Raw genomic sequence first — 12,732 nt, 5'->3', positions numbered from 1 at the left:
CATTCAGTCGATAAGTCATATCCGACTCTTTGGGACCCCATGAATTGCAGCATGCCAGGCTTCCCTGTCCATCACTATCTCCCTGATTTTGCTCAAACTCATGTCCATTGAGTCAGTGATGCCATCCAACCATCTCATCCTCTGTCACCCCCCTTCTCCTGCCCTCAATCTTTCCCAGCATCAGGGTTTTTTCCAGTGAGTTGGTTCTTTGCATCATGTGGCCAAAGAGCTTCAGCTTCAGCATCAGCCCTTCCAGTGAATATCCAGGGTTGATTTCCTTTAGGATTGACTGGTTTGATCTCCTTGCTGTGCAAGGGACTCTCACGAGTCTTCTCCAGCACTGCAATTCAAAAGCATCAATTCTTTGGCACTCAGCCTTCCTTATGGTCCAACTCTCACATCTGTACATGACTTCAATGGATTACCTCAATCACACAGTCACAATCAAATGTTGAGTTCTACGAAAGGTATTACATCCTTCCCCTGAATGTCTCTTACAGTTCATTTTCTCCTCTTCTCTCCACCTTTAGAAAGCATTTGCCTGTGCAGATGAAGACGACAGCCAGGAAGCAAATGACTGCTTGCTGATCTATGATAATGAAGGAATGGAGGCCCCCAGTTCTCCCATTGGCTCCCTGGGTTGTTGCAGTTTTATTGCCGACGATTTTGACGAGAGTTTCTTGGACTCCCTCGGCCCCAAATTTAAAAAGCTGGCCGAGATAAGCCTCGGGATGGATGACGAAACCAAAAGCTCTCAGCCGCCTACCAAAGACAGCAGTTCTAGGGTTGACGCCTGTGGCCAACACGTACAAGTCCAGCAGTCAGAGTCTGTTAGGTACCAGACTTTGTCAGGCAGCCAGGGGGCATCTGCGCTGTCTGCTTCCAGTTCTGTCCTCCAGCCCGCCATTTCCATCGCTGACCCTTTGCAGCATGGTAGCTATCTGGTAACGGAGACTTACTCGGCTTCTTCTGGTTCCCTTGTGCAACCTCCCGCTGCCGTTTTTGATCCACTTCTCACACAAAATGTGATAGTGACGGAAAGAGTGATTTGTCCGATTCCTAGTATTACTGGTAACCTACATGGTCCTACAGAGCTACGAGGATCAGACAGTAAGATCTTTACTGAAGATCCTTCTTCCCGTCTGATATAAGCAGAGTGAACTGGAATTACATACTGGCCAAATACGGATACTTGAACCAAATTATTCAAAATAGCACAGCAAATCTCATAGTATTGGTCTGATTTGGCACTTATTTGCTACTCTTTCATAAACTGGTCATGATTACAATCTAAATTGTCTAGTTTATATCCCCACACTGGATGTGTGGTCACTCTTACTTCTCAAATTCAAGTCCTAGTAGATCTTAAATGTTTTCTGAAATATCTTAAGATCATATTCAGTGGGAAATTTCCTAATAATTTTTAAACTTCAAATGCAGTGTGTTTTGTGGATTAAGGACTTGGAGTCAAGACCCCCAGTTCTTGAATCTTTCACCTTTGCTTACATCATTAGTAATGATGTAAGAATCATAAAGTCTTTGCTAAAGCATTTTGAGCTGCTTGGGGAAAAGAAAATAGTTGCATTTGAACTTCTTCCATCTTCTGGGTGTTGGGAGACCGTAGGGACATCTTTTGCTCAAGCTAAGGGTATTGGTTTACACATTAAACTTGCTGCATCTATATTCCTCATACTCTCACAATAAGACAGTTTTGAAATAGAAGTATCATAGGAAATTTAGGAAAGTTCAGTAAGGTGTAAATATTTTTGTGTTTTTTTAAATCACCTTGAAAGGATCTACCTAAAGAAAATATTTTACATTAAGCCCCTCCCTACACTTCTCAATAACAGTAATCCTGTGTTAATAGTCTTTGAAAATTACTCTTTATTTTTTAAATGTTAGTAGGTAGATGTAACTTACATATGATGTGTAGTGATATTTATCATGTTAACAATGTCTACAGACTTCCTAGGAATACAAAATATGGCTTTTCTCACAAGCAAAACAGGCCTCTGACTAGAGTAACACATAGTGAAATTTGTGAATGTGTATTATATACCATGTTTCAGGTCAAAAAGGGATATAGAAAGAGATTATGAGTAACAATTTTATTAAGCCTCACTCCGTTTAAATGAAGCTGCTACCACTGTTTAATCCTTGAGTATAACCATGTTAGGTTAGTGACGGCTTAGAATATGTCATTTCACGTGTGTCACCCTGATGACAATGTAGTTCTTCAAGTCATTTCTAATCATTCAAGGTCCTCATCCTTTAGCCCATAGAGAGCACCCTACCTCTTATTAACATTATTGTCTTAGCTGAGTCTTTACAAGGTCATTGTTTGGCTCTATTGTCTCTAATTGTATATAAAATAATCTTTTCTGGTTTTTGCCAAATTCAAATCTATATTTGTTTTCAGATGAAAGGCAAAGTATAAAGTGTTTGTGTTTTAACACAGAAGGGTGCAATCCTAAGGATTCTTGGCTGGGAGGAAACCCCCTAAAATGTCCTTACATCTAGCATTCTTCCCTCTCCCTGGTGTCATGACTAACAGAAAGCCCAAGAAGCACAGGCAATCACTTCTTCCAACACAAGGTTGCTGTAGCAACAAGGTCTGCAGAGGCCACCTTGAGGTGAGAGGAACTAGACCCTCTGGAGCAGCCTTGCAGGTCCTGAGGAAGTTGCCTTGCTGTTACCTCCGGGGCCTATTCTCAACAGAAGCTTGCTCTGGGGTCTAGAACACACAGAGCTGACTTGTGACTCTGTTTATGCATGAGAATTAAACTAATAATCAGAATAACCCTTGTTCCAAGTTCAGAAGTGTTTTCACGATCCTCAAGGTATTCTAATATTTCCTCTTAAAATCCAACTCATGAAATGGGAATTTTGCTGCACTGCCAAACTGCAGAGGAAACTATGCCACAGTAGTAAAGTCAAATAAGGGGGAAAGTGAAATTAAAGGAGTTTTGAAAGAAAAGTAGATCACTCTTATCTAAGAGGACCTATAATTTTAATCTGCCATGTAAAATTAAATTCAAAGCAAAAATGTATCTGTATTTTTTCACTAAAAATAAAAAATGTTTTAAGCAGAAAAACTCTTTAAAAACTATCTTTTTACTTGATGTATTATAAATTTTAAACAGTATATATTAAAACTTATAGAGTGGTAACATTGTTATAATAAAACTGTTTGGCAACAAATTTATGAGTACTTCCTTAACCATTTAGCAAAAACTGAACTATTCTCTGCAGTTAATAACTATTAACAAATATGATGTAAGAAAGTGATTGCATGTGTATTTTTATCAGTATTTTTCTTTTATTTTTTTTTTAAAGCTGACACTTTTTCTGAATCCTCCCCAACAGGAAGTACATGGGGACTTGGCATCTCTTCTTCAGGTGGAAATAGATGTTGGATGAGGTCAGGGCAGATTTTTATTAACTGGATGATTTAACTCATTTATGATCTATTGGGTAATTTGGAGTGGTCTCTCAGGCAAAAATGTTGACACCCTATGAAGACTCAAGAGAGAAAAGGTGGAGAAGGAGAAGGTAAGGTTTATAGCCTAACATGATGACAAAAATGTACCATGACTTTGGTGACAGCCATCAGCCCCTGCAGTGAGTGTGTCTGCCAGTAAATGTCTGAGGTGGCTCAGTGGCAAAGAATCTGCCTGCCAAGCAGGAAACATGGGTTTGATCCCCGGGTTAGGAAGATCCCCTGGAAAAGGAAATGGCAACCCACTCCAGTATTCTCACCTGGAAAATCCCATGGACAGAGGAACCTGGCGGGCTACAGTCCATGGGGTCACAAACGAGTCAGAAACAACTTAGTAACTGAACAACAACAACAAAAGTATGTTATTTTTATGTCTTCCTTTAAAGGGATACCACAAAACAAGTCCCTTCAGAGCCTCACATCTTGGTTTCGCTGACCCTCCTCATTCTTAAATACAGACAATTCAACTTGGACCTGGGGTAAGGTGAGCAGAAACTGGATTTGAGTGAATGTTGAGTGAAGAAAAGTGGATGGCTTAACTCAGATGTCCTAGATCAACCCCAGGAAAATGAAAACCATGCAGGTAAATCCCAAAAATATCACCAGTTCCTCTTATTCATAGGAAGGTGAAGGAATAAAAACAGCAAGATCAGTTTCTCTTATCTAATTTTCAAAAGTCAAGTAAGGTGTAAATGAATACATTCAACTGACTAGCTTCAATGTAACTGGTGATTAAGAAACAACTAGCAATTAAGTAAAAGTTAAGGATCTTTCCTTCCTGTTATTGGCAATCCAGTATTTTCTCAACTCCTTTACTGAGTTTATAAGAGTAATAGTGAAATCAGAGATCACATGATTTAACGCTTGCTCAACAACATAAGGAGGATATTTGATGAGAAAAGAAGGTAATCATTTAAATTCCAGGTGCCAGAAACAACACATCTTCCACAAAGAATACTGAGATTCCTTCTGCTTTGCCTGATCCAAAGATCACCATGATCCCCTCCAAGACAAGACACAGGCCGTTACACAGGTTGGTGTCTTTGCTTTTTTTTTTCTTTTATACATTGCCTTTTTTTTTTTTTTTTAACAAATGCAAAACAAACAAACAAAAAAATCTAAGTACAATGCAGGTATAGTTAAAACTCAACATAATGATGGTCTGAAGTGTAAACAGATGCAGTTACCAAAAAAGGAAGAATGATACTTTTGAGGTCTACCAGACAGCCAAGAGAGTTATATTCTAGTTTATCTCTTATGGTAACTTTGAGATTATAGCCACAAAAACAGAAACTCAGAGAATCAAAGTAACTTCCTTAAGATCATAGAATAAATGACACAAATGTAAAAGTTGATCTGTATCATTCAGCAATATTAATACTTATTAGTTTCTCAGAATAATCTGTTTATTTTCAGATCTAAGAATTTAAGTAGAATATGAAAAACTGGAAAGAAAACAATGAAAATTATAAAATAAAAAGATCATAAATCCAAATATAATTCTAAAGATTAAAGAAGCGATACAATGCTGGCATATATATATTATAACTGAAAGATACAGGTAGAGAAATAAAAAGGTAGGGACAGATGAGAAAATGTACACACTTGATTTGCCACTATTTTGAAGACTATGTGAGTTTATTTTTCAGGTCACAGTAAGCAGCTTTCCTCCACATTTCATAACAGAAACAAGCTACCTGGAGGTCATGGAACTTCTTTCCCAGTAAACTCCTTAAAAATTACTTTGATAACACACTTTAACAGAAGAGGTAATGTGACATGCATCTAGATATAAAAATAACTTTATATGTTAAATTTTTTTTATATTTATGTATATTTCAAAATTATTACAATAGGTCTAGTTAACATCCTTCACCATACAAAAAAATCTTTTTCCTGTGATAAGGACTTTTAAGGTTTACTCTTTTAGCAACTTTTAAATATGCAGTTCAATACTGCTAACTATATGACCCAGCTGTACCTTACATCCCCAGAAGTTATTTATTTTATAGCTAGAAGTCTGTACCTTTTGATTCCACCCATTTTGCCCATCTCCCAACCACTTCACCTCTGGCAATCACCAGTCTGTTCTCTGTATCTGTGAACTTGGTTTTTGTTTTGTTTTTTAAAAATAATAACTTTAAATGAGTCCTTCTACCTCAGTGTTTCCATGATTTGTGGGAAAAAACAAATTTTTAACAACTACAGCAAATATTTACTACCTAAAGCCAATTCTACTTATACCTTTATTCCCATGAAGGATATGGGACCACCTTATTTTTAATTTTATGCCTCAGGATATCCCTAATATTTCCTGTGGGCTGAATTTGTCACTATTAAGTTAGCAAACAGTAAATTTTGTATAAAAACAGAGCATCGAGTTATGATAAAAGCAAAATATTGATACTGAAAAAGTATGTCCTCATTTCTGTAGAAGGTAGAGGAAATACTTAAAGTCTTTCATAATCAAAAGAGGGTTGCAAAGAACTTTCTTAATTATAAAGCAGTACAGAATCAGGTAATCCTGGATTTATGTAAATGGCATAATGATATGGTTTCTGCTCCTGCAAGGAGGCATTGTTACTAAACCAAAATTGGGTATTTAAACACAAAATGTGAGATTAACTTAGTCACGCCTTCCATGTCCTACTCACTAGTACTGATTGTTATGGTCCTAACTACCAGGAGAAACATACACACACACACACACACACACACACATTTACACATGCACCACAAGCACATGGTATTTGCCACCAGTAGCCACGTAGCCTGGTATAGCTGAAGCAGTGTCTTTTCATTCTTAGACCCATGGACCAAATACTAATATTTAGTGGTGCTGCAGACACAAAGTTTCTCCATACAAGGAATCTGCTCTCTAGATCCATAATTAAAAAGAAAAGAATCACCTAGATTTTCCACCTAAATTTCTTTCAGTAAGACACAATGAAGAGGCCTTGTTTGACCAAACTTTTATCTTTTTTTAACTAATCTTAATTATGCTTATCCAGGGCAGACACCCACAACTTTTGATCAGTAAAAACAGGTGTAATCGGAACTGAAGCTATTAGTCAATGGGTACAAAGTTTCGGTTGTACCAGATAAATAAGTTCAATAGACTAATGTGTAGCATAAAGCTTATACTTAACAACTCTGTATTATATACTTAAAATTTTATTAAGAGGGTAAGTCTTACATTAAGTGTTCTTGTCACATGCACAAAGTAACAGTAATAAAGAGTGTAGGAGGAGACTTTTGAAGGTGATACATAAGTTTATGGTATAGATTATGATAATGGTTTCATGGGTTTATACTTATCTCAAACTCATCAAGTTGTATATATTAATTATGTACAACTTTTTGTATGTAAAAAAATTTTAATATATAATAAACCCTTAGTCCAACATCTTTTGACAGTATTTTTCCATATCTTCCCTTTCCTCTCAGTTGTTATAAACTGCTATGGATTCTTCCTCAGAAGATATTTATGGCTGCTAGTGGTTGAAATCTAAGCTGATTTTCTAACTAGCCACTCTTTCTGTACACACTTTCATGGGCCCTCTTTGTATTGGTCTTTGAGTATTCGTTCAAATTGCAAACTAACAACAAAGGCATATGCTGTCAGGATAACATAAGACCTTCTATTCTAGGAATCAAAGACTCTCCCAAGGCTTCCAGAACAAGCCAATGCACGCTATTACCACTTTGCCAACCTTGGTTAGGGAAGGATGTCTCCACTGAAAGAACAAGTCGGGAGATGTTGAATATTTTGGTTAGGAAACTATGAGTTGTTAAGCAAAGAAAATCTGCTAGTGGTGAAAAATCAAAACTTATTAGGAAGTTATAAGTTAAAACTTATTATAAGTTTTGTTATAACTAACAAAAGATAAACTTAAAACGTTTTTGTTTTGTTTTCAATTGTGTGTTTAAGTTAATGGTTAAGAGTTCAGGTTTTGGAGACAAACTACTTGAGTTTAAATCCCAGCTTCATCACTTACTAATTGTGTGTCTTTGGCAAGTTACTTCGACTTTTCACACATCTCTGGACTATTCTTATGGAGATAGTAACAGTCCCTACTTCATGAAGTTTCTGTCAAGAAGTAATAAGAATGTACTTAGGTCCAGTGGCTAGGACTCCACATTCCCAATGCAGGGGGCCTGGGTTGGATCACTAGTCTGGGAAACAGATCCCCTGTACCACACATACACGAACACACGCACACACAAAACAGAACACCCTTAGGACATATTAATAGAGGTACTCATGAAGATCTGACATAAAAAGTTTTTTCAATCTTCAAAATGAACTAAACTCAGAAAGTTATGAGGGTGACATCCAAAACCACTGAAACCATACAAACTCAAAACTTCTAGATTATCTGATCCAAAATTCTGTTTTACAGATGCTCAAACAGGCTGAAAAATAATCTGTTGATCAAAGGTAGAGTTAGGAACTAACTAAGCCAATTCTCTTCTTGTGACTCCAAATTGTGAGTGCACTATTTCTTTTTCACTAATCTTTCACCTTATCCACAGAACCTGTCCTGTCTACCCTACATGACACTAGAAATTCCTCTGAATACACAAGCAAATAGAGATGAATTCATTCATATCAAATTGCGATCTTGTAGCCAAACTGATGAGAATCACCAGATCACTGGAATTTTTCAGCTGGGCTTCCTTAGAAAAGGACAGAATGGAGGGCTTTTTTTCCCGTTAAGAGTTCTAACTATGTCATTTCCACCAAGTAGAACAGGGCAGCCAGGTAGCTTTAGGTGGAAAAAAAAGTAGATATACTTGAAAACCAGCAATCAGCATAAAAAGAATGCTGCTACTGACCCAATCTCCAGTAGGAGACATGTTAGAATAGTAATTACTGTATGAAGAAAATTACCTCACTTTACAGTTTAACAGGATTTATGGTGCCAGGTGAAAAGGAATTTCATTTACAAAAGCCAGTTGACTCAACATAAAATAGAAGGAAGTTAAATTGTCTTTACCTTTGCATATTTTATTACCTTATTTCCAGAATATAATATGGGAGATAGTGAAGGACAGGGAACCCTGGCATGCTGCAGTTCATGGGGTCACAAAGAGTCAGAAACAACAATAAAGGTTTTCATAATTACTTCCTATTTCCTTTAAAATGTGATCGTAACTAGTTAATAAAATTTTTAATTGTTTGATAAATTAATTCACGGCAAAGTATAAATCACAGAAAATGCTTTGTTCTCCTCCTTGAAGTATGTATCTTACATACTTAAATATCTGCTGACTTAAAAAACAAAATAAAATTTCACTATCATTAGGTCATAGGTCAGGAGGTGGAGTGTTTCCTGCAGGGACATTTACCTGCCAAATCACATATGTGGGCATCTACACGTACATTAGGACCACCCAGGGCAAATCCAAGACTCAGGTTTCATATTCTGACCAACTGACCTAATGCATCCTCTCTAGAAATAAAAGTAAACAAAATGTTCCTTAGAAATCCCATCATCCTTTTAGTCCTGAAAGCCTTAGAATAAAAATCTTCCTCTGTTTTTTATGTGTGTGTGTTTGGTTTTAGGTGGCTTATTCACACTTCTAAAGGGGAAAATCGCAGGTATAAAGAACAGTAAATCATACTCTATGGACTTGAGATTCTAATTACAGAAATTTCAAGGTCCAAACAATGGAAACTCACAATGGCACGTTATGAATCATAAAACAACTCTCCATGTGGGCTCTCACGCTATTTTACTTTGTTCATCTCTTAAGTTTTCCCTGCTGTACTGTTCTGCCTGACTTGTCATAAATTTACTGATTACTTCCATGTTCTAATCCTAAAGTTAAGAAAGAAGAACGAGGATACACTCTCTTCTTTTGTACTCACAGAAGTATTAGTCACAAGAAGTCTTTATTGGCTGACTTACCTTTATTGTAGCTGATTCTGCATGAAATGGGCGTGACTCTCTCTCCAAAGGTATGACTCATTCAGATACTGTTTCAGTAGAAATTAAGAGAAGTTCACCTAAAATAATATGTTACGGTAAATTAGCAGACAATTGTTTTGTAAAACAAGAGGTCTGTTTCCAAGGGCATACAGTAATGTTCATAATAAATATTACCTTTTAACAAAAAAATCTTTAACCACAAATATTCTCAGACAAGCTAGTAAGGATTACTGTGGTCATTTAAAATATCAGGAGCAGATTCTTTCCTATTGCCTTTTTTGTAACTAAGTTTTGCTTAACTGGTTTGATAATATTTGAACACATTTCTATATAATAAAATCTCTAAATGGGAGCTAGAGAAGGTGATAAAACTCAAACTAAGTGAAAGTGAAAGTGTTAGTTGCTGAGTCACATCTAACTCCCTGCGAACCCATGAACCACAGCCTACCAGGGTCCTCAGTCCATGGAATTCTCCAGGGAAGAATACTGGAGTGGGTAGCCATTCCCTTCTCCAGGGGATCTTCCCAACCCAGGATTCCAACCTGGATCTCCTGCTTTGCAGGCAGATTCTTTACTGTCTGAGCCACCAAGGAAGTCTGAAACTCAAACTAGGTCCACTGCAAAAACAAACCAAAAAAAAAAAAAAAAAGTACAGTGCAGGCAAAACAGCTTTAAGAACACTTTTCTAAAATGCTCAGGCACCAGGGACATGATAGCTGAACAACCGTTTCAACTTTCCAATTCCCGGGGCACATATAGATGTAAGTGAGTTAATTAAGTTGTTATTTATCGTATTAAGAGACTTTTGATTATTTTTGTTATAAAGTTACTCCATAAAAACAATTTGCATTCATAATATCAAATCTGGGATTCAAGAATAACAATATCCTAACTTTTGCTCAGCACAGCAGTGATTCTCAATATTTCTTCTGTGTAACTTGTGCCAAATGACCTTCACAAGGTCACACCCTCCCTTGGACAAGTTCACCCTCGGGCACCGTTTGCCTCCCCCACTGGAATCAAGACTCCTTTTCCACCCGAGGGGATGTCAAAAATGCAAGTAAATAACATCATTACTAAATAACTTTGCTGCTGCTACTGCTAAGTCGCTTCAGTCGTGTCCAACTCTGTGTGACCCCATAGACGGCAGCCCTCCAGGCTCCCCCGTCCCTGGGATTCTCCAGGCAAGAACACTAGAGTGGGTTGCCATTTCCTTTTCCAATGCATGAAAGTGAAAAGTGAAAGTGAAGTTTCGCAGTCGAGTCTGACTCTTCCCGACCCCATGGACTTTAGCCTACCAGGCTCCTTCGTCCATGGGATTATCCAGGCAAGAGTACTGGAGTGGGGTGCCATTGCCTTCTCCAACTAAATAACTTTAAATGTGCTCTAATCATTTTATAACAAGTAAATCAATCACAGATTTTGGAACTTGATACTTAACAAGTCACTGCATGGTACAATAATTTTAAAAAGCATCAACAACGTTAGTTCGGAAAGGAAATCAAAATGAGTTAATTTCTTTGAATCCTTGCTTTCTCTTTAACATGGAAATTGTTGTTTATTTTCGAAATTCTGCTTCTCTCTGCTAAAGTATTTATAATCATCCATTGGACTGCTTTGAAAAGAACTTCAAAGCCAGTATTTTACATCCACCTTTTCCAAAGCCATTATATCACTTCTTTCTCATTTTTTTCTTGATATGCAAGAATGTTACCTGTTCACGTTCAAATGACTGAGGTAACTGCTGAGAAACCAGTGCTCTTTTCTGTCTTCTGAGGGGCTTTTTTTGGTGGGTTCCTTCCGAGGCTCATTAGTCACGTTTGGGTCAACATGTCTGACACTCGGAGTAAACACTCCTGTACTGCCCATAAGCCCCACAGTTCGCAATGGGCGCCACTTCAGTGCCGCTATTAGTAACCAAACTCTCCACCCTTCTTCCCCGCCACTTCCCTTATCTTTGGAGAATTCTTATAAACAAACCCTAAGGTGAAATCAAAGCTAGAGATTTATTCTGAGATGTTTTCCAGAAAATGTAGGTGGGGAGATAAAATCAACATTCCCAAGTGCCAAGCTCTGGGAATGAATGCTAGCTTTGTGCATCTCCATAGGGAAAAGGGATTTTCCATGTGGTTTATGGTTTTGCACTTTGTCCCTCCTGTAAGGAAGGGAGTCTCGAAGAAGAGGAAAAACACAGAAACACTCTCCACTGGCCTCTGAACTCCTCCAACTTGACATGGTTCAAGAAACCTTAGCAGGCTTGTCTGGGATAAATTTGTGTGGTGGGGGGAGGTTGTCCACGGTACTGGAGACCTTCCAGCACACCCCCACCTCAGTTTGGTGAGATTAACATCTTTCCAGGAATATTAGTCTCTTTTCATTTTACATGTACACTCTTTCTCTCTCATACACACACCCTTTCCTCCAAAATAACCCTGAAAATATATTTGCTATTTTTTCATTCACACATTCAACTAGTATAAACTGAAGACTTACAATTGATCAAGCACTGTTTGGGTGATCTAAGTTTTGTGCGCGTTAGTCACTCAGTCATGTCTGACCTGCGACCTCATGGACTGTAGCCCACCAGGCTCCTATGTCTATGGAATTCTCCAGGCAAGAATACTGGAGTGGGTGGCCATTCCCTTCTCCAGGGGATCTTCTCCACCTAGAAATCAAACCCAGGTCTCTTGCACGGCAGGCAGATTCTTTACCATCTGAGCCACCAGAATCCATCAGTTCAGTTCAATTCAGTCACTCAGTCATGTCTGACTCTTTGCGACCCCATAGACTGCAGCATGCCAGGCCTCCCTGTCCATCACCAACTCCCGGAGTCTACTCAAAAATCATGTCCACTGAGTCAGTGGTGCCATCCAACCAACTCATCTATTTGGCTGTGCTGGGTCTTAGTTGCAGCATATCGGCTCTGTTTCCCGACCAGGGATGGAAGCCAGGCCTCCTGCATTGGGAGTAACGAGTCTCAGCCACTGGACCACCAGGGAAGTCCCCACCAGAATCCATAGCAGTTCATAGGTAAAGACCTCAGCCTTCAGGAAGTTTACATTCTAATGAATGGTGACAGATAATAAATAAGTAAATGCACAGCCTTTTAAGTTGCAATGTGCCAAGAAGAAAAATGAAGTAAGAAAGGTGGGTGGGGAGATTTGGGGGTGGGAGATGTATTATAATTTTTATACGGGTAGCAGAGATGTCACTGAGAAACTAATATTTGAGGAGGGAGTAACCCTTGTATGTGGCTGGAACAGAACCTTCTCGAAAAAAGGAACAGAGAGGACAAGG

The 12,732-nt window shown here is 38.2% G+C and overlaps 1 protein-coding gene and 1 long non-coding RNA gene across 2 annotated transcripts in view; one reads left to right on the top strand and one right to left on the bottom strand.

Moving 5' to 3' along the window:
* DSG3 (desmoglein 3) overlaps nucleotides 1–1,234 on the top strand; it is a 30,953-nt gene extending 29,719 nt beyond the window's left edge. Inside the window, exon 16 of the mRNA XM_055559052.1 lies at nucleotides 531–1,234. Within this exon, the coding sequence (XP_055415027.1) occupies nucleotides 531–1,151 (621 nt within the window). The 3' untranslated portion in view covers nucleotides 1,152–1,234. The remainder of the gene's footprint in view (nucleotides 1–530) is intronic.
* The window catches only part of LOC129635849 (uncharacterized), a 33,295-nt gene extending 21,978 nt beyond the window's left edge, over nucleotides 1–11,317 (bottom strand). The window contains exons 1-2 of the long non-coding RNA XR_008706487.1: nucleotides 11,150–11,317; nucleotides 9,415–9,512 (exon numbers count right to left, since the gene is read on the bottom strand). This is a non-coding gene — a long non-coding RNA (uncharacterized LOC129635849). The remainder of the gene's footprint in view (nucleotides 1–9,414; nucleotides 9,513–11,149) is intronic.
* Between the last annotated feature and the right edge of the window lie 1,415 nt (nucleotides 11,318–12,732).

Source organism: Bubalus kerabau, chromosome 21, assembly GCF_029407905.1.
Source record: "Bubalus kerabau isolate K-KA32 ecotype Philippines breed swamp buffalo chromosome 21, PCC_UOA_SB_1v2, whole genome shotgun sequence".
NCBI lineage: Eukaryota > Metazoa > Chordata > Mammalia > Artiodactyla > Bovidae > Bubalus > Bubalus kerabau.
Note: the sequence above shows the minus strand (reverse complement) of the source record. Positions and strands in the feature narration are given on the sequence as shown.